This window comes from Callorhinchus milii, unplaced genomic scaffold (assembly GCF_018977255.1).
Source record: "Callorhinchus milii isolate IMCB2004 unplaced genomic scaffold, IMCB_Cmil_1.0 Scaffold32, whole genome shotgun sequence".
Lineage (NCBI taxonomy): Eukaryota > Metazoa > Chordata > Chondrichthyes > Chimaeriformes > Callorhinchidae > Callorhinchus > Callorhinchus milii.
In genome coordinates this window covers 982,903-1,005,299 of record NW_024704773.1, presented here as the reverse complement: position 1 = coordinate 1,005,299, position 22,397 = coordinate 982,903, and the positions used below count along the sequence as shown (strand labels likewise).

The window sequence follows — 22,397 nt, the reverse complement described above, 5'->3', positions numbered from 1 at the left end:
GGCTTCTTCACTAGTTTACTGATACCCTCAGAAGCTATGTCGCCAGAAAATAACAATAATAATAATAATAAAAATAGTCCTTGCATTTGGTGCAACGCTTTATCATGTCTTCGAGATATCTCAAAACGCTTCACAGAATATACTGTAAAGTGAATTGACTATATTTTGTAGGCGATAACATAGCAGTCAATTGCGTACAGCGGTGTCCCACAAACAGTCGTGGCTTGAGTGATCAAATTCTTCTTATTCTTTCTCTCTCTCTCCAATCTGGGCACTTTGGCTGCATTGTAACTTCACAGAATTGTAAGTGGGATGGACTCCTGAGCTGAGGTGCGGGAGGGTGCATTGGGAAACCCATGCAAATATCTGCTGAATTCAATATTTGCCAAACCTTTTTATTTATCCTGTAAATACAGTGGAAAGAAGCAAACGCAATTAAAGTTCCGACAATGGAGTTCATACCTATACAATTCCACCGGTGATTTCTCTCGTTGTGTAATTGAACTCCATATTACTACAATATAAATTTAATATAGAGATATATTATATAAACATATATAAACATTTAATAATCCTTGCAATTTGATATTGGGCCTTATCACATCTTCGAGACGCCTCGAAGCACTTACACCGTAGAAGCACTGCCGCCAAGTGAACTGAGTGCATATCTTACAAGAACAAAGCAAGTTGTGTGGCTGTACTGTACCGTAGGACAACGCGCTCGGGGGTGGGGGTGGGGGGGAGGGGGGGGCTCGGCTTCTGCTCCTGTTTGAGTGAGTGACTTGTGGGACCAGATCCGAAGTGTATCCAATGGAAAGGAGAGCTGCCACCAAATGGGCGGGTGGGCGCCGCGCAGATTGACGGGCACAGTGTTGCCGGGTCCGGGTATTTACCGGTGCCCTTCCCTGCCTGCCTCATCATCATCATCATCATCACCACCACCTCCTCCTCCTCCTCTTCCTCCAGCACCACCACCACCACCTCCAGCCTCGCACTGCGCGGCCACTCGCACCCGGAGTTCAAGAGCAGTCGTCTCTCTCTCTCTCTCTCTCTGTGGGATCTTAACGCACACCACCACCACCGCTCACAGCGGCGTTGACACCTCAGGAGGAGCCCAGAGACACCTTCGCTCCCGGTTTTCATGCGCTTCCCACTCACTCTGTGCCGCCGTCTCGTCTCTTCGAGGTGCCCCCGACTGCTAAAGCAGCAGTTGTTTCAGGTCAGGGTTCGGGGTGACCCCCCACTCCCCCCCCCAAAAAAATACTTATTTTACTTTTTTATATATATATACAGTACAAGAAACCAAATGTGGTTACATTGAGAGGCGTTTAAAACGTCTCTATTCTGCGCGTAATGCTCTCAGCAACTTTGTAAAAACTTCTTTTTGGGTATAAAAAAAATCTTTTTTTTTAAAAAAAAACATCAATCGGCCTCACCAGTAAATCGGTCTATTTTGTAAACGATTTTTTTTAATGGTTTATTTTGTGGTATAAAGAGGCTCTTTGTGGAAAAAAAAACCTCAATTGCCACAAACAAACAAATACATAAATAGATTTATTTGGAAACGATTTTGTCTCATATATATACAGAGAGAGAGAGAGAGAGAGGGAGAGAATCTGACGCGTGTTTTGAAGCTTTTAAAAGCATTTTTGGTTCTGTTAAATATTTTTTTTTGGGGTGTGGTGTGGTGTGGGGGTGTGGGGGTGTGGGGGGGATCATGTTTGTTGAGGTGCGGGTGGGGGGGTGTTGTGCGCCGTCCACTCTCCCGGTTCTGGCGACATTGCACAGGCTCTGCATTTGACTGGGAGTCGCGGCGCATTCCCCCCTTCCGATCGGGTCCCACAGCCCCACGTCCAAAGCCCTTCGCGCCCTCTCATTCCCAAAGCGGGGACCGGCGTTGCGACTCGCCATGGACGGCAGGTCCTCCCTCCCCTCCTCCTCCTCCTCTGCCCAGCCCGGCGGTGTGCCTCCCTGCCCTCCCTGCCCCTCGGCCGTGCCCGTGCCGGGCTCCCTGCTCCGGCCCCCGGCGCTGCTGCTCCGCGCGGCCGCCGCCGCCGCCGCGGCCGCCGCCGCCGCCGCCTCCGAGCGTTATCCGCGGACCCCCAAGTGCGCGCGTTGCCGGAACCACGGCGTGGTGTCGGCGCTCAAGGGCCACAAGCGCTTCTGCCGCTGGAGGGACTGCCTGTGCGCCAAGTGCATGCTGATCGCCGAGAGGCAGCGGGTCATGGCCGCCCAGGTGGCCCTGCGCCGGCAACAAGCCCAGGAGGAGAGCGAGGTCCGGGAGCTGCAGCTCATGTACGCGGGAGCCGGTGCCGGCGCGGCTGCAGAAGCCGGACTGGCCATGGCCGCCGGCATCGCCGCCACCGGCATCGCCACTCGGGGAGCCCCGCACTATGAGGCGTACGGAGCAGCGCGGGATGAGCAGGACCGGAAAACAGGTGAGAGTCGCGGAGGAGGAGGAGGAGGCGGCGGCTGTGCGGTGCGTGTGCGTGTGGCGCGGGGGCTCCGCTAATTCACTTTACAGTGTGTTCTGTGAAGCGCTTTGGGACGTCCTCCCGACGTGAAAAGCGCTATATCAAATGCAAGGATTATTATTATTATTATTACCCAAGAGGTTCTGGGGGGGACTGTTAGGGAGAGGGGGAGAGAGAGAGAGAGCGCCCGTAAAGGTGTGCATTCGGTCGGGGCGCGGATGGTTATTTACTCACGTCTGTTTATTTTGTTTTTATGTTTTATTTATTGACATTTATTCATTGACATTTATTTATTGACATTTATTAATTGATTGATTGATTGATTGCACGTTTATTTACTCTGGTCCCGGTGTGTGTCCGGGGGTTATAGTGGGCGGCACTCGCTCCCCAGCCTCCCCCCCCGGGACTTGAACTCGCGTCGCCCGTGCTGACCCTCCAATGCGGTGCTGGGCGGCTGCTGCATGTTCCCGGACGCTGTCCTTGGGACGAGAGGTCAAATTGTCACCGCCGCCGCCGCCGCAACGACGACAACAACAAAATTACGTTTATACCGGGGTGCCTTTCAGGTCGGGAGGACCCACGGCGCTCAGACGACTGAGGCTCGTAGACGTCGGTTAGGCGTGAGGTATCCGGGGATATTGAGCAAAGGCGGGTAAACAACAACAACAAGATTCCATTTAGAGAGCGCCTTTCACGTCGGGAGGACGTCCCAAGGCGCTGAGTTGAGATACAGAGCGGCTTTGACCCGAGTAGACTGGAAGAACGGGCTGGAGGGGGCTGAAATGCCTGGTCCTGTTCCTGCGTTCCGATTTTCCCATCTATCTGTTCTGGTGGACCTTAAAGATCCCACGGCACTATTCCAAAGGAGAAGGGAACTTCCCCCCCCCCCCAAATAAAATTGATCACTCACGCCATGGCTGTTTGCAGGACATTGCTGTGCGCAAATCAGCTGCTGCATTTGGCCACAAAATGCAGTCAATCTACTTTACATTATATCCTGTGAAGAGCTTTGAGTGAAGTGCGATATCGAAAGTAAGGACTATAAGGGATTATTATTATTTGTATCTTACCTTGGGAGGATATCTCAGAGTGCCTCAAAGAGTACTAGATGCAAGTGACCTCTGCCAAGCATATATGTTGTCAGAAGGGTCAATGTCTTGACATTGCAAATTTCAAAGTGCCGGGTAAAATCAACGTAATGATCCCGCTGTTTGTTACTGATTGTTCTGCACACGGTTAGCACCCACCCCGTTGCAGATTTCATATCGACTGCTGGCAAATCATTGTATGGGTGAAGCATCACCGGGTAGGTACATTTGCATCGATTATTTCGTGAGAGTTCTGTGGCAATTAACATAGCACTTTGCCTTCTGCGCATCTTGGAATCCAAGACTCGGTCCAATTATTTCCGTGCAGGTAACTGTAAAAAAAACACCTTTCCCGCAGAATAGGGCTCACCTCCCCTGTATTTTACACGATGGATCATTTATACAAGCACCTATTGTTAATCTGAATGACATAGTGCTGAAATGACAGTGTGACCAGTATGTAATCTTAACAGTTAATAATAATTGTTGCAGTTAATGTAATACCTTATCACGTATTCGAGACGTCTCAAAACGTTTCATTATATATATATATATATTGTAAAGTGAATTGGCTGTATATTTTGCAGGCGATCAATATCGAAATACTCATCCTAAATGGTACAAAGCATTGTCCCAACCTCATCCCTTTCATCTCAATTTGTAATTTTATTCACGTTTTTTAAAAAAAATTCTGGTTCATTGTTTGAGTAATCGTTTACATGAACTGGGCAGTACATTGTATCTTTATTTAATACATCGCCCTCAACAATGGTTGTAAAACATCCCTGGGGTCTGGCTACGTATCTCAAATGAGGTGCCAATTCTGATTGAAAGCTTTGTAGTGGACGGAGAGATACCTCGTGTAGATAGAGCAGCATTGACTTTAGTGCAAAGGATCAGCCTCAGGGTTTAGCTTTTACGTGTTTCAATCACTTTATAGGCAGCTTTACGAAGAGCCAATTAGCAGAAAGTCGGACCTTACCAGTCAACCGAAAGAGCCTAAAATTTGGTCACATCACCCCAGGCCCACCTACTCTTTCCTTGTTTCTGTAACTGTAAATAAATCAAAGGTCAGAGACTACAATCTTCAACTGCTCTCAATTCATATCTTATGAATGTATTAATTCATCCTGATAGCTGATGGGTTAAAAGATGTGTGGAGGAGGGAAATATCTTAGTAATTAATATTTGTAGCTTCAAATAAAATGTTGTTAGAATCCTAATTCTGCCCCCTTTTAAAAATAAAAATCAGGTTTATAATTTATCAGTATTTGTGTTGGGGGAGGGGGTGGGGAGGGGGTGCAAGGCAGTCTTCCTGAGACTGCATTTGATATAGCACCTTATGTTGTTGAGACGTCTGCTTCACACGGTGTACCGTAAAGTGGATTGACTGGGTATTTTGTGATAATTTTGTGATATTTTGACTTCAGTAATAATCTCGCTTTGAACAAATGTTATTCAGCAAATAATAAGTATTGTTTTGCTTGCTGTCATTTAAAGTTTATTCTTAGACAGATGTAGCAAACAGAAGTTAAAAATGTAAGCATACAAAAGTTAACATATGTGCTAAGGTGCTATATAAAATGCAACAATTATTATTAACTGTTAAGTTAAACTGTGCCGTTTCGCTTGTCTGTAGATATGTAACAATCTTTGACCAATTCATCCCCAAATGAGTGGACTTGGACTAGACTCAACGGATGCGGATCTGGGATGACAACTTTTACTAAGATTATTCATGTGATCACAATAAAAAATAAACTAGACAAATTAGACATTTATTTAAAGTTAAATAATCCAACGCAAGTCATAAGAGATTTGAAGAATGTGGTTCAAATGAATACAACAGATAATTAAAATGGCTTTGTATTTTTAAAGGCTCTAATTCAATCAGCCAACCATTGTGGTTATGTTCCTTTACATTATAAAAACCTATGCAATTTTTACTGCAGACCTAGATGTATTAATTAAGCAAATAACAGTGACAGGTTTAAATATGCAAGTGTAATAAGTTTGCATTACGTGTAATAATATTATCAAGGCTGGGTTAACTTCATCCAAAGTTTTTTTAAATATATATTCTATATATTAAGTTGCTCACTAAAGTGAATGTGGCGTCATTAACAAAAACCACCTATTTAGCTGTTAGAGTGCCATTAGAACAGCTTCAATCCTCTACATTAAATGAAGGCAGTGAAACCCTTGTACAATTAACAGCAATATCCCCTCGATGGCTTCTTGCAGAACCATTGTAAATGGATATTGTTCTAAATACTGAGAGATGTTGCCTGTGTTTGCTTGCTCGTTCATGTCATCTTTTTTGCTATTGAATGTTTTCACATTGGGGCTAATGTGGAACATATGAAATAACATTGATTTAAGCCAACTCGCTGTGGGTGTATTGTAATGCAATGTGTTTTGGTGGTTAATTGAAAGAGAGGAGGTAGATAGCGGTTAACACAGTGGTTGTGGATTTCCAAATGATAACAGGGGAAGTGGTGATAGGGAATTCCTGAAAGGGAATAAAATGCAGTTGTTTCCATTGTGTGGCCTGTTACCTTTGCAATAATGAAACAGAATATGTAATCCCCCCCATGCCCCATTGAATTTTTAACAAAAATATAGGATATATTAAATGATTTGAAAATAAATTGCAGTAATTCGCAATAACACAAGTCAGGAGAACCACTCTAATATCGGAATCTGTGGACTGAACAACATTTAGGGAGCTGAATAAAAATTGCGGAGAATTTAATTAGATAAATGGATCTCAGACTGTGAATATTCTGCCTGTGCATCCTTTTGGGGAAGGATCAGTTAAGCATTTTGAACGTTATCAAAAGTTTCACCCACAAAATATATACAGTCAATTCACTTTACTATATACAGTATTCTGTGAAACGCTATTAGAAATTTCAAAGGCGTGATAAGGTGCTATATCAAATGCACAATATTCTGCCTATTGTACACAGGCAGAATATTTAGTAAATCAGCGAAATCTGGAACGCATACGTGCATTTTAAACTGAATGATGCAAAATGAACCTTGTGTAATATTGCAAAGAGAGAAGTTCTTATTCAAGCCTTCTACAATAATGTTTTCTAACATAATAATCCTTGCATTTGATATAGCACCTTATCACGCCTTTGAAATTTCTAATAGCGTTTCACAGAATACTGTATATAGTAAAGTGAATTGACTGTATATATTTTGTGGGTGAAACTTTTGATAACGTTCAAAATGCTTAACTGATCCTTCCCCAAAAGGATGCAAAACACCAATTAAAATATAAAAAAACAAATACATTAAAACCTTTTTTTAATATTTGGTCACTCAATCCATGATTGTTTGTAGGACTGTGTGCAATTGGCTGCCACGTTTCGCCCACAAAGTATACAGTCAATTCACTTTACAGTATATCCTGCGAAGTGATTTCAGATGACTCGAAGATCCGATAAGACATATCAAATGCAAGGATTATTATTCCTCTAAACTGGAAGAAGCTTAAAATCTAAGTTTAAATTGTTGCTTTGCTGCATTACGACAGGCAGTTTTCTTCCCTGGTAGAATGAACTTTAAAAGTACATTTTTTTAATGATGCATTGTTTCGAATAAATTTTATTTTATACTTCAAAACGTGTTTGTGACAAAACAAACCAGAGCCGGATTAAAATATTTCAATTTGAACATGCTTAGGAAGCAGGGAATGCAACCCATTATTGTAGTTATCATATCAGTCTATCATGGTAACTGTGTGAATGTTTAAACTAAACCTCTAAGATTTGCTCAGAGAGTACAGATGCATTGAATAGGAAACTAACGGTGAAGGAAATAGATGGGTATGAGAGAGAGGAGGAGTGAGTGGAAACTCGTGTGGTGTACAGAAAAAGTATTCTTACATCCATCCTCCTGGTATAATTCAAACCCTTCTTTGATGCAATTAAATCAAATTGTAAACCAGAACGAAATCTGAGAAACTTTATGTGTGATGTCTAAGATCCTGCTTTTCACAAATTGCGTATGATTTAAATAAAAAAACAAATGTAACAGCTTTGTACTAAATGTAAGATGTGTTATGATACTTTTTCTAACCTCAGGTGTTTGTGCCTTGGATGTTAGTGCATCTTATTTCTTACAGTGGAGTCCCATAGCGCAGTGGTTAGTACTCCCGTAGCCTAGTGTTAGAGCACTCGCCTCACAAGCGATAGGACCCAGATTTGATTCCTTGGCGGGGCAAAACCTTAGCCAAGTTTCCTAACTCTACACGCCTCTGTTTACCTAACAGTAAGTAGGAACCTTGTTGTTGATCGATTGGTGGATAGTTTTCTGGGGTAATAATCCCTCAAAGAACAAATAAGAATTTGGTGACTGAATCCAGAACTGTTTGTGGGACACTGCTGTGTGCAATTGGCTGATGTGTTTCGCTTACAAACTACACAGTCAATCCACTTTACAATATACCCTGTGAAGCACTTTGAGACGTATCGAAGACGTGATAAGGCACTATATCAAGTGCAAGGATTATTATTATTTACATGACTTTGTCTGCCATCATTGATTTGTATGTCTATTTTGAATATTCCGTTTTCTTTTTTGCTAGAACAAAAGAATCAGAAATACCAACTCTTCTATAATGGGTTGGTGAGTCGATCTATCCTCCAGTCTTCACATCCTCTCATGTCCCCAACTCTGGTGCCTGTTATTCCGGACACAAATCTCCAGAACAATACAAGCAATTCCGATATTGTGGAAAAGGAATCTCCTTCCTCGGAACCTCCGTCAGAAAGTGCTGATAGCCCCCGGTCACTCACTCCTTCTGACATTGAATCAGGAAGTGAATGTGACAAACCTAAGGACTTGGCACAAGTCATGGCCAATCTCCCCAGCTCTTCCTCGAAGCACAGAGCACCCATTGACATCCTGACCCAAGTCTTCCCACGTCACAAACGTAACAAGTTGGATCACATTCTAGGGAACTGCAAGGGAGATGTGGTGCAAGCCATAGAGCAAGTCTTGAATGGAAAGGAACTCAAGGGGGATCCCAAACAAGCTGGGTGTACAGTGTCTGATTCTGGTGATCTTCAGCGACCTTCACACTTTACACTGCCTGGCCTTTCTGGTGGCTCTCTTGGGATGAAGTCAGCCTTCTCTCCTCTGCAATCCAACTCCTCCCCTTCGGTGCATCTACCAGCTTGTATGGGTTGAACCCCAGACTGGGCATCAATCCTCTTCGGCTGGCATACTCTGCCCCTGGCAGAGGACTCCCCACTTTCATGTCGCCTTATGTAACTTCAGGTTTGATGCCAGCGTTACCATTTCGCCCTCAGATTGACTATTCCTTTCCAGGTATCATGAGAGAGATTCCGTACTTTCAGAACAAGGAGGCACTCTGCTCCAATGGATTGTACTCGAGAGTTAATCAGGAAAATCAGTAACGGGTACCTATGAGTTAAAATTATTTGAAACAACGGACATAAATGGCACAGATTCTGAACACAAATAAATCTATGGATGCACAGAAGTTATAAAATCAAAAAGGTAGTTACACAACATCCATGAACCAATTCATCTCTTTGACACCAGACTGTTCATTTGATGTACTGTACATTGATGTTTTTTTCTATTGGGGCTAAAACATTATACTGATGTAACGGCAGAGAAACTGCATTGCTCAATTATAGGTACACCACTATAAGGATAAGCATAGACAATCTGCATTAATTTCCCAGGATATCAACTTAATATGAGAAGTTGCAAAGGACTTTAGTCGTTTAAAATGATCTCTCATCAGAAGATATTTTTGAATATTGCCACGATGAGCAATCTGTTACATTGGTGTGTCCATTATATATTTTTTTCTGCAGTGAAAATTTTCACTTGTTCTCATCACTGACTTCCAGACTAAAACATTGTATTCCTTTTTGCAAAAAGCATCAACTGAATGGATGAATATGTCCTAACCGAGGAACTAAGAACAATCCAAGAAACAGAGCGTGAAGTTCCTTGGGTGTACAGTATATTGACCCCACATTACCTTCGGTCAAACCTGAACCCAAAACACATAGTGTTGGATAAGTAGGAAAATCTCCAGATCCTTTCTGGACAAAGTGAATACATTTATGGTGCTATTCAGTCCATTAGAATCAATCTACATCTTTCATCTGATACTTTACCACAAATTGGCAGTGCATCAACTCCACACAAGACTTTACCTCAGTCCTTACTCTCTCTCTCCCCCTGCTCAATTGCTCAGTTCTATTGCATTGCTTTATGTGTTACCAGACTGCATCTTAAAATGTTTTGATTTGTTCATCCCAGGATATGGTATGGCATGGGGGAGAAATTAACTCAGGCAAATGAGTTATTATTCCCAGGGGTACATTAACATACCTCATTTCAAGGTATAGAAGTTGGGAAAGTAGGTGTTTAGTTGAGTTTAAAACCCTTTCAGGTGTCCAAACAATTTGAGGTTAGAACGAATCTGCAAATTGACAAAAGCTTTCCCCACACCATTACCTGCTGAATGTACTGAATAAAATGGAAGCTTTTAGAAGGGATTTCAAGTGGGCGTTTCAGTATGATTTACATGATCACATTGGGTGTTAGTGAACAAAGAAACAAATTCCACATTTTTTTTCAGGAAGACGGTGTTTCTTTATAACAGTTAACAGTTCTTTGAACTGTGTCCAGGTTCAACAAATGGACTGGTTAGCAATTAACAATTTTAGCAGTAATACAATACAGCACAAATTTACATTTACAACAATAACAAAATTACATTTGTATTGCGCCTTTCGTATCAGGAGAATGTCCCAAAGCGCTGGACGATCAGTGTTTCGGACCCGAGCTGGGGATCAGGATTGCAGAGGGTAGGGGGAAGGAGGGTGATCAAAGGCACGGTTGAAGAGGAGGGTCTTGAGATGGATCTTGAAGCAGGCAAGGGAGGGGCTGAGGCGGAGGGACTGCGGAATGGGGGCAGAGTGGCTGAAAGCTGGTGGGGTGGGCAAGGCAGGGGACGTGAAAGGTACTTATATAAGACCTTTCACATTGTGAGGATGTCCCAAGCAGTAAGAGCTACATATACATTAAATGTAATTCAGTCAAGTATTCCTTTGTGTAAAATGATGGAGCGGGTCACAGGGAACACATTTAAGTACCTAATCATGCCTTATGTTCTGAAGCTGGGTTGCTATTAAACAGGAAACTGTAGTACGTTTTTGTAGTCATGTTCCAAGACATATTTCAATGAGAAAAAGGGGCCTTATGATTGTTAACAAGAAATAAAATAAACCGATTTTTTTTAACAAAGCAGACTTATTTACTTTGTTCATTTATAAGATACTCTGAAGATGTCAATAAAACGTAAGACTTGTAGTTTCAGATTTACTGTTCAATGTGCAATCCTCACAGCTACAGAGAGACTGAGTAACAAATTGGTCGCAATCATTTGTGACAACATTATCATGAAACTTTCAGAAGAAAGTACTTTTTATATCTTCTTATCACGTCAGGGTGTCTGTCTTCACATACTTAGAGTCAAATGTTGGCTTTTCTAGGCAAATGAGGCACAGGGATCCATATACAAAGCTGGCTTCTCACACAACTTATGTATGAGAGACGTATGTCTGCCACATCACACCAAAAGATTAAGAATAGTTAACGTCTTATTAATTAAGGCTAGGTTGGGTATATTACCTGTATAAGATTTATTGATCAGATATCATTGATTTTTTTTAAAAAATCGGGTTTAGTATCATGTAGTATCATATAACATCAGTTTGTCTCAATAGGTTGCATTCCTGCCTGTGGGTTGGAAGGTTGTGGATTTAAGCTCAACAATCCTGGAACCCTGTTGCTCAGTGGTTAGAGCACTCGCTTTGCAAGCAAGAACCCTGGGTTCGAATCCCAGCAGGGTGAAACCTTGGGCAAGTTGCCTTACTCCACATGCCTGATAATAATCCCTCAAGAAAAAAAAACAATAATAAATTGGTTATTTCAATCCACGACTGTTTGGTTGCCACATTTCGCCCACAAATATACAGTCAATTCATTTTACAGTCTATTCTGTGAAGGGCTTTGAGACGTCTAGAAGACATGATAAGGCGCTATAGCAAATGCAAGGATTATTATTATTATTATTAACATCAGCACTTTGAGCTCCCAGTCTAGGTTAACAATCTAGCTGGTGTTGGAGGAGTTCTGCATTGTCGTAAGTGGCATCTTTCAAATTAGACATTAAATTGAGATCCTGTTTGCCTGTTCGCGTGGGACGGCCAGGGGGAGACATTAAATATCCCAAGACACGATTCGAAAAAGGGAAGGTAGTTCCTCCCAGTGTCCCGGCCAACAAACCTCCAAATAAATTGGTCGCTCTCTTCATGTCTGCTTGTAAATTGGCTGTTGGATTAGCCTTCAGATACACAGTTATTACACTTAACAGTAATTGCAGTGAAGCACTTCGAGACATTTTGTTGTTATATGTGCCCTATCAAATTTCAAGGATAATTATTTTGAAGTTTGCCTTCTCATATCGCTTCAAAATACAGAGCCATTACAGTTTGCAGCATCTTCTGGAAAGTGCTTTGAAATGTATTCCTGATAAGAAAGCTGCTGCATCAAATATAAGGATCGTTAAATTTGTTGAAGCACAGTGTTCATAACAATTCCACATGCCCAAAACTTTAGTTAATCCGCTAGCACCACAATGTGGATGTAAAACACACTGCATGTTGCACAGATCCAATAGTTCTGCAAACATTACAATTGAAGATTGGGAAGTTTGGTTTCACAACCAGAGGTACCTCACCCGAGTGTCCTTCTTCATCTATGAGTGGGAGTTTAAAGGTGATTCAACCATAGGAGTTATTCTATCTGAGACTGGTCCTGCCCTCACGCTGCAGCACACACATGCATTTTCAAGCAGGACTCACTGGACAGTGATAAGGTCCAGGAACTCTCCCTAATGCAACATTTACTAGCTCAGCATTTTAATCAGGAGCCCTGAGATTTTGACACTAACATCTCCAATGAAAGTAGTTAACAAAAGATTGGCCCTGGGAACTTTCTGGTGTATATGGCCCAGTACTATACCATTAGGATATGGCTTGCTTAGTTATAACAACAGCAACTAAATTAGGTGTGTGGAGTAAGGTTTCGCCCTGCCTGGAATTGAACCCAGGTGTCTCGCTTGCAAGGCGAGCACTCTAACCACTGAGCTACAGGATTCCATACGCCTAATAATAATCCCTCCAAAACAAAAAACAATAATAAATTGGTCATTTTCAATTCACAACTGTTTGTGGGACACTGCTGTGCGCAATTGGCTGCACGTTTCGCCCACAAATATATGGTCAATTCACTTTACAGTCCATTCTGTGAAGCGCTTTGAGACGTCTAGAAGATGTGAAAAGCGCTATATCAAATGCAAGGATTATTATTATTATTATTATTATTATTAACCAAATTGCATCTGTACTATAGTCCAGTACTGTAAGGTGAATAGGTGTCTCCTTACAATCACTTCATTTTGGTCAGCTGCAGGCTCAATCTATCACAAACTGGGCAATGATTAGGATTTTGCATTCCTAACCTGTGCACACCTACCCTAGATAAGGGACTCTTTCAAATCCTGAGTTTTAAATATAAAAATAACCCCTGCTTTTGACACAGCGCATGTAATGTCAAAATTGCTGTCAAGTATGGTGATTAGTATGGTATCAAATATAATTAATATTTACAGGAAACATGGCAGGCAATTTGCACACAGTAATGTCCCACAACCAGCCATGAAGTGAATAACCAATTATTCTGGCCAGGACACCGGGAGAGACTCCCTTCTCTTTTCAAATTGTGTCAAAGAATCTTTTAAGTCCACCTGAACAAATAGATGTGACCTTTATTCCAATGTCTCATCTGGAGAATGGGACCTCCAACAATGCAGCACACCTCTAGCTCTGCACTGTGAGCTTAAGTCCTAACTGGAACCCACAACTTTCTAACTCAGAGGTGAAATTACCATAAAAAAACAACCAAGTGAACCTATATCTATAAGGTTGTGCGTGAGCAGCCAGTGCCATCGCTTGCTGAAGACAGTCTAGGAGCAGGAACCCTGGCTGGTTTTCCCCTCTCTCGCTCTGGGAAGGTCGGAGGCCAATTTAGCTTTCCCATTCAACTCCAGCTGAGACCAGCAAACGCAGCAAAGACCAAGATTCAAGTCAGCAAGCTTCTGACCCACAAGAGAGAGCTCTATCTATTACATCAGTAGTGGCCAAAATGAATTTTCTTCATTGAATATTTCTTGATTTATGCCATAGATCAAGAAATGTTCAATCAAGAAAAAAACTGAAAACACACAATTGATTGAACACGGACTTACCTAGACTTGTGTGAATGTTCAGGGGCCACTTTTTTTATGGCCCCAGGTTGGCCACCCCTGCTTTACACATGGGGGAAGCCCACTGTTTTTGAGGATTGCTCAATAAGGAATCTGAGATGGTCAAACAGGGATTTAGCTCAGTACATTGTTTGCATGTTTAGATTGTAAAACAACAGGTAATGAGAAGAAAGTAATAAGAAACTGTTTTGACTAACTTATTGATCAGACAAAGTTCTGTCTTGTTCAGAAACCTGAGCCGGGTCAACCGTTTCTGTGAACCAGTGAAATCCAATCTGTGTGAAGAAGGACTGTTCAATAAAAAAAGGTTCTGCTCAGCCCTGGAATCCCCTGGAACTTTTCATTTGCCTTTAATTGGAAGGGTAGGTTTGTAAACATTGCTGTTGTGTTTAATCCATCACAAGCACAGACCTTGTGAAGCATTGTTCTGCCCCCACGTGAACCTTGACCCCACCTTTTGCCTGGCGGTGCCTCAGAAATGCTGCATATTTTTGCAGCCTTCACCTTGCAAACCACAATTCATTGGATTCAATGAATCCTTAAATTAATGTAAAATTATAACCTGTGTGGTTTTAGGAGGCATGCATGTGTAAGCACTCTATCCATTCCTTATCGGGGCTTTATACATGTGCAGATGTGGCTGTGTAATTATTTTGTACGGATGCTTGCATGTGTGTATATATAATATATAATAATAATAATCCTTGCATTTGATATAGCACTTTATCACATCTTTGAGACGTCTCAAAGCGCTTCAGAAAATATACTGTAAAGTTGAATTGACTGTATATTTTGTGGGTGAAACGCAGCAGCCAATTGCACACAGCAGTGTCCTACAAAAAGCCATGGATTGAGTGACCAATTGAGGGATGTCTAGAAGACTTGAAAAGCGCTATATCAAATGGAAGGATTATTATTATATCATATATATTTATCTATATGTGCATAAATTTTATATATATATAGCTTGTTAAAACATCTATGATGTTGAATTTCTAAAAGCATTTCACAGCAGTTACTTTCACATTTTATGACTTTTTGTTGGCAAATGGCACACAGCAAAGTCCCACACTCAGACATGAGACACACATAGACACACAGACATTTCACTTTATGGCTGTTTGTGGGACATTGCTGTTTGCAAATTGACTGTCGTGTTTTGCCTACAAATACACTATCACTATATTTCAATGTAAAAACTTGTTAAGCACTTTGGGATGAATCGGCAACATAGTAAGGCACTAAATCAACTGCAAGAATTATTTATTCATTCAACAATTAATCTGGAGGATTGTTGGAAGTCCCCTTCCCTTTTCAAATAATTTCACAAGATTTTTAACATCTACCTGAATAAGGACACTGGATCTTGGTTTTACATCTTATCCAAAGGAAGACATGTTCATTAAAGCAACTACCACTCTCACAGAGCGGCAACACACACTGTGAGCTCAAGTCAAACAGACGGCTTGAAAATACAACCCAGAGATAAGAGTGAGCCAAGCTAACAAATGCTTAAACGTTGCCTATGCATCCTTCTGTGTGTGGTTATATGAGTTATGGACAGGCAGTTTAACAACTATTTCAAGAAAGATATTGTCAATAATTTGGTATTTATATAATTTTGGGAAAAAAATCTCACTTTAAATCAGCTAAATAATTTATAGTCCACCTGGCAATGAAACAAAACACCAAGAAAATGGATAAATGCACTGAAATATGTAGAAGTTTAAGATTCAGCAGGTATAGATCGAAGATTTGGAAATAACGTTAATATGAAAGCTATGAAGAAGTGAAAGGATTGGAAGAAATTTTGTGATTTTGGTGGTAGAAATATTTGCCTACATGGCCACTGCCCTTTACAGTAAGTCCTTGAAGCACTTTGAGGTGTCCTCTTGATATGAAAGGAACTAAAACAAATGTAAGGATTACTGTAAGAAAGCAATAGACTGGTGCAAATCAACCTTTCAATGAGGCCGTGCTGATTTGGGGGACAAATTGTTTCAGAAAAGGTCTGGTCGTAAATTGAAACAAGCAATGCCATGACTTGGAGGGAAATAAAACATAGTATGAACAATTGAAGCCATGACCAGTCAAAGTGAAATTCTGACATATCTTTTTCTCAGTCTCATGTCGCCACTTAGTGGATGCACAGAAGATAGCTCCTAAATATATCAATGCACTAAATAACTTCTTCAATTTGATTAAAATTAAAATTTGATTAAGTGAATATCCAATAATTGAATATTTCCATTTATTGAACAGAATTTAGAAATTCCCAAACCATTTGCACACCTAATCGAATATGGAACAATTGATTGAATACTGGATATATGAATAATTTGGTTTATTGAATAATTTTTCCTGTGACCATTTGTACAAAATACAATGAATTGGAGTCAGGATAAATGCATTGTCCCAAATCACTCCATTCTACAGTGCAGTGGGAATGTCATTGGCCTCCTCTTCTCTTTCTCCCTCCCGTTCCTCGCTTCCCCAGGATGGTCGCTGATGATTTGTCGGTTGGCTAAAACATTCTCAGGAATGTTAGTTGCTTTTGTACATCCATGAGACATTTTTTTTTGCAATTTCTGAACCTGGTAGAAACATTGGAAACAATTTGTTACCACAATCTTAACTAGAATAACTTTAATAATTAGATGACTAATATTAATTATAGTAATTATTATTAATACTACAAAATGTTAATCACATGTATGTTCATTACTAATCATAATTACAGGAATTATTATTAATACCTTGGTAAACTTGTCCTTTTTCTGCTGCTGTCACTAGATGTTTCTAAGGTGTGTCATTTTTGTAAAATTATCAAATTGTTTGCAATTTGAGGTGATTTTTACAACATCATTGTGTTTTGTGTATTTTGCAGGAATGGTAATGGTTTAGAAATAATAATCATTATAATTAATAATTAATTTAATGTATTTGATATAGTGCCTTATCACATCATCGAGACGTTTCAAAGCGCTTCACAACATTTTTGTAAAGTGCATTAACTGTGTATTTTGTGGTTTCAAATATAATGCCTTTCACATTGGATAAATGTCTCGAAGCCCTTCACAGAGTCAGCAGTTAGGATGAGGCAAATCACACAGTTCAAGACATCTTACAATGTCAGGCACTTGTAACTGTATCGCTATTATGTGACTGGAGTGTTTGTACAGACACATAGATGTTATAATTGAGACTGCTCTTTCAGGTGGCATTATCAGTCGTGGCATCGTGGCACAAATTACTTAATAAAACTGCGATTGAGTAATAACAATAATTTTTGTTTTTGCATGTGACAGACCGCCAAAAATGTAATAACAATACAACTATTAGTCTGAAGGCTAGAATTATACTTTTAAACAGGTTCATGAAAAAGCCTGAGTTTAACTCCCAGGAGGCGGGGTTATGTATCAGTCTGGCCAATGTAAGAGACTTTCTGTTCTGTCACTGGTAGGCTGGGCAGAGCAGGTAAATACTGACATTGATAAGAAGAGGAACCACAAGGTTACCCCATTACTCCTCTGGGAGCCATTGTCCATGTACTTTATCCCAACATTTGATTTGAAATTGCTTCCGAGTCCTGCCACTTTGAGAAGTTGGGAGTTGTTTGCATGCTAAAAGGTACAGTTAGATCCAGTATTGTCTCTTATGTGGTTGGTATTAACCTATTTGTGATTTTCCAATTATTAGCCATTGATAGACAGACAGACAGACAGATTTACTTACTTGGTTTGGAATTGTCCGAGAATTATATTTAACAGACTATTCAAGCAGTAACATGTGGGAAATTCAGTTGTCAAGTTATATTTAAGTAGGTTGTGTGTAAAAATAATAATAATTATATTTGATATAGTGCCTTTCAAGTGGGCAGGGCGTTTCAAAGAGCAGGATTGACAATATTGTGCAATGCCTGTGTATAATAATAATAATCCTTGCATTTGATGTAGACGCCTCAAAGCACTTCACAGAATATATTTTAAAGTGACTGTATATTTTGTGCACGAAACACATGTGTATGTTGCAGTATTTAGTTATTTTTAGTAATGCACAGTATGTTTCATGTAGTATTGTTAATCCATTGCAGATTTGCATATAGATATTTAGAGTACAAAGCAGGGAACGGCAAAACTTTTGTTTTTTTAACAATGGGGACAAACAGAGAAGCATTTACAGTACCATTCATGAATTATGTTTTGCCCATAAAATGAGGTAAATTCACTTTACGGTATATTCTGTGAAGTGATTTGATACATCACAACATGGTAAAGATGCTATATCAAATGCGAGTGTTATCATTATCATACAATTATTCCAGGAAGCCGGATCACCTCGCAGTGGGAGCAACATGAAGCCTATTCTGATGGCTGGCTCCACTGTGGAGAAGGGAGTCAGGAAACCCAAGTGTGCGCGGTGCAGGAACCATGGCGTGCTGGCTTGGCTGAAGGGCCACAAGCGGCTCTGCCCTTACAGCGGTTGCGCCTGTGTCAAATGCATCCTGATCTCAGAGAGGCGGCGGGTGATGGCGGCCCAGGTCGCCCTGAGGAGGCAGCAGGCAGTGGAGGATGCCATGTCCCTAGGCTGCTTCTCTCCAGGCCCAGTGCTCCCCCAGGGAACAACAGCGCAGCACTACCAGGTCTCAGCCCGCAGCAAGCAGAGAGGAGCAGCAATGATTGCAGGTAAATAAATAGCAAAGTTTTAATGTAAGAAACTGGCTCACATACAATTTGTAAATAAATCCGTAAATAAATTTTGATTAAAATGCTAGCTACAAAAAAATTAAAATACCACTCATGTACCAAAAATAAAATAATAATGTAGAGTCCTGTAGCTCAGTGGTTAGAGTGCTTGCCTCAGAAGCGAGAGACCTGGGTTCAATTCCCAGCAGGATGAAACATTGGGCAGTTTCCTTACTCCACACGCCTCTGTTTACCTAGCAATAAATAGGAACCTGGTTGTTAGTCAATTGGCGGATCGCATTCCGAGGATAATAATCCCTTCAAAAAATAATTAATAATAATAATTTGATCATTCAATCCATGACTGTTTGTGGGACGCTGCTGTGCCCAATTGGCCGCCGTGTTTCGGCCACAACTATACAATCAATTCACTTTACAGTATATTCTGTGAAGCACTTTGGGACATCTCAAAGACATGATAAGGTGCTATATAAAATGCAAGGATTATTGTTATTATTACTCTTATTATTAGAACAAAATAACCACATGCACCAAACAACAGGTAGCTGGTTTCTCCAGTTGACATATACATTTGAATCACACCGTTTATATTATGAGCACAGAAAACAACACAATCTGCGTTTAAATATATTGGAAACATATAGATATTTAGATTCATAGATGTTAAGACTGCAACACCAACCAGGTCTCAGCCTGCAGCAAGGAGGGAGGATTGCAGGTAAATAAATAGCACAGCGAAGTTTTAATGTAAGAAATTGGCTTAGACAATTTATAAATAAATTTGCATTGTCTCTGGATCTGGGTTGAAAATAAATAAAATAAAGAACAAGCCAACTATTTGGATTGTTGATTAAAATGGTGCTCAGAAAATAAAAATAACACACATGTATCAAAAACAAAAGTAATAATAAAATAACCACAGAGGTTTCCCTGGTTGACATACACATTTCAATCAGCCTTTATATTATGGTCATAGAAAATCACACACTGCTTCAAAATTTATAGATGCTTAAATTAGGGCCATATAGATATCAGGGTTTTTCAAAATACTAATAATCCTGCACTGTAGCTCAGTGGTTAGAGCACTCACCTTGCAAGCAAGACACCTGGGTTCAATTCCAGACAGGGTGAAACCTTGGGTAAGTTTCCTTACTCCACACGCCTAATAATAATCCCTCCAAAACCAAAAACTATAATAACTTGGTCATTTTCAATCTACAACTGTTTGTGGGACACTGCTGTGCGCAATTGGCTGCTGCATTTCGCCCACAAGTATACGGTCAATTCACTTTACAGTCTATTCTGTGAAGCGCTTTGAGACGTCGAGAAGACGTAAAAAGCGCTATATCAAATGCAAGGATTATTATTATTATTAAATAATGGCACAGATATAAAGCAAATGTCAGTAACATGAGGGAAAGCAATCTTTAATTCTTAGGTGCCTACTGATTATTATACTATTATTGACTATTCCTGCTTCCCTGTCGTTGTTGCGTTGGAATACTGCAGGGTCCCTGACTCAGTCAGGCACTATAGCTTGTGAGTTAATCTTCCTCAAACCTTTTTTTTGAAGAGGAGCAAATTGTAAAGGAGATCAGGAAGTTTGGACTTGAATTAAAGACTACATTTGGTCAAATCGCATTTTGATGTTGCAAAATGTTTCTCACTTTAACTATCCACTGAAGTCAAGGGGGAATCGAGGAGCTGGTTAGTTCCCTAAAAGCAGCTCAACTAGTAAAATTGCTGTGTGTGTTTCTTTGTGTGTGCAGATGGACCCCAGCTGGAGGAGATCAAGGAGGAGGGCAAGGGAATGAAAGGGGAAAGACTGCAGAGTCAATGTGGTTGGAGGTGGCCAAGGAGTGACCTGAGCACAGACAGGTTAAGTCACTCTGAGATCCTGCAGCGCCTGTTCCCTGCTCAGCCTAGCTCAGGCCTCGAGCTTGTGCTGCAGGGCTGCAATGGAGACGTGGTGAAGGCCATTGAGCACTTTCTGTCAACCGGCGATGATGCCCGAAGGAATGTCCACTTTCTCTCAGTCATGAAAGAGGCGCGTTCTCCTATGCACAGCCCAATGAATCGGTTACATCCTCATTTGGTTAGAAAGGCATCTCTAGGCGGTACCAATTCTGCTTTCACACCACTGCAGGGTCCCCTGGCTGCCTTCACTTCAGCTGTGGGTGTCTCTGCAGACACCGTCTTCAGATCTGGATCAGGATCTGCCTGTGTTGACTCCAGAAGCTCATTCCTAGCTTCTCAGACTTTCCCTAGATTCAAATGTTCACCTTTAGGTCTTCTATTACCTCTCAGTGCCATGCCTGCTTGTTATCCAGTCACTTCCAATGACTCCTGTCTAGACAGACTATCCCAAAGTCTGTAATTCACCCACAAAATGTACAGTCAATTCACTTTACAGTATAGTCTGTGAAGAGTTTGAGATGTCTCGACGATGTGATAAGGCGTGTAACAAATGCAAGGATTATTATTATTAATTACTGCTTCATCTCTTTCAGAGACAAAAAAAATCTTAAAATGCAAAGAAGTTATGATTATTGATCAGATTTCCCAGGTAAAAATAATAGATTTAACTGTTTGAAACCAGTGCTGTGAGATAGTTTATAAAGTACACTCCTCTAATCTTTTTGAAATCCTTTATGGCTTATTGTTCTACCACCCATACTGTTAGAGTTAAACATCTGTCACCCTTTCACTGCAATACAAAGGGAAGTAATTTGGTCACTCAATCCACGACTGTTTATGGGACACTGTAAGCAATTGGCTTCCGCATTTCACCCATAAAATATTCATTCGAAGAAGTGATAAGGTGCTATATCAATTGCAAGGATTGTTCTTTTATTACAAATATGATGTCATTGTGTCCAGCATCAAGCTCTCCAAGAAACTATCCCGCGTGAAGCGATTCATATATATGCAAGTTGTTGTTGTTGTCGGGACATACACAAAAAGACCTGACCATCACCTATTTAAGACTGAGTATTACGAATCCTATCACATGGCTATCATGCTTTTACTGACTCCTCCATGTCCATTTTTAAGAAGAGAATGCAAGATGCAAAATCATTGAGTTTCGCTCCCATTATGTGGCGATACCAATTCAAGCCTGACAAGAATAGTTAACATTGCAAACAAAAATATTTCCTACCTCAAGTTTTAACATCTCAGGATACAAATGTGAACACTACAGCAAGTCTTTCGTCACTGTATTCCTTATGTAAAGAAGAAAAAGTTCTAATAAAATTCTAAGAAATTTAACTTGCTTGATGGTATGTCAAAATGATACATTTCATTTCATCGTCAAGGTTTATGCAAGAGTGGAAATGTGTTTTAAATAAATAACGCGCTGTGTTTATAAGAAAACAATATTTGCCTAGCTTATCACACATAATGAATTACTTTTAACTAGACTGTAATGTGAGCTAATCTGTACCATTCTACATATACCCATGAGATGAATGATATTTTAGCTGCGGTTTGTTTTGATGAATTTGCATGAGGAAGAGATATTGACCACGACACTGGGATCTTGAAGGGTACAGACCATTTACGGTGAGATAAGAGAGAAGCAATTTCGCTACTGTTTCTTCACAAAGTTCATTTAGTAGCATTTATGTCTATTTTCATTAAATAAACTTCAGCTTCACATGGTCATAAATCAATACAGTGGAAAGTAATGGAATGGATGCCAACTGAGATAAACTCATAGGGATGAGCAAAGCTG

The 22,397-nt window shown here is 40.5% G+C and overlaps 2 protein-coding genes and 1 non-coding gene across 3 annotated transcripts; all 3 read left to right on the top strand.

Annotated features, from left to right (window-relative positions):
- Nucleotides 1–1,909: 1,909 nt before the first annotated feature.
- On the top strand, nt 1,910–10,357 carry LOC103182871 (doublesex- and mab-3-related transcription factor A1). The gene is given in 3 exon segments (XM_007900045.2): nt 1,910–2,438; nt 8,163–8,732; nt 8,735–10,357. Coding segments are annotated over 3 exon segments (1,362 nt in total). The 3' UTR covers nt 8,998–10,357.
- Nucleotides 10,358–17,436: 7,079 nt separating this feature from the next.
- Nucleotides 17,437–21,038, top strand: LOC103182870 (doublesex- and mab-3-related transcription factor A2). The gene is made up of 3 exons (XM_007900044.2): nt 17,437–17,585; nt 18,280–18,640; nt 20,431–21,038. The coding sequence occupies exons 2-3, from the start codon at nt 18,310–18,312 to the stop codon at nt 21,036–21,038; spliced, it is 939 nt and encodes a 312-aa protein (XP_007898235.2). The 5' UTR covers nt 17,437–17,585; nt 18,280–18,309.
- Nucleotides 18,783–18,854, top strand: trnal-cag. The gene has a single exon. It is a non-coding gene; the product is annotated as a tRNA-Leu (tRNA).
- Nucleotides 21,039–22,397: the final 1,359 nt, after the last annotated feature.

Excerpts from the sequence above, each read along its gene's own strand:
- LOC103182870 (XM_007900044.2), top strand. The coding sequence starts at position 18,310 with ATGAAGCCTATTCTGATGGCTGGCTCCACTGTGGAGAAGGGAGTCAGG. Across the intron at positions 18,641-20,430 it reads AGGAGCAGCAATGATTGCAG|ATGGACCCCAGCTGGAGGAG; the intron begins GTAAATAAATAG and ends TTGTGTGTGCAG.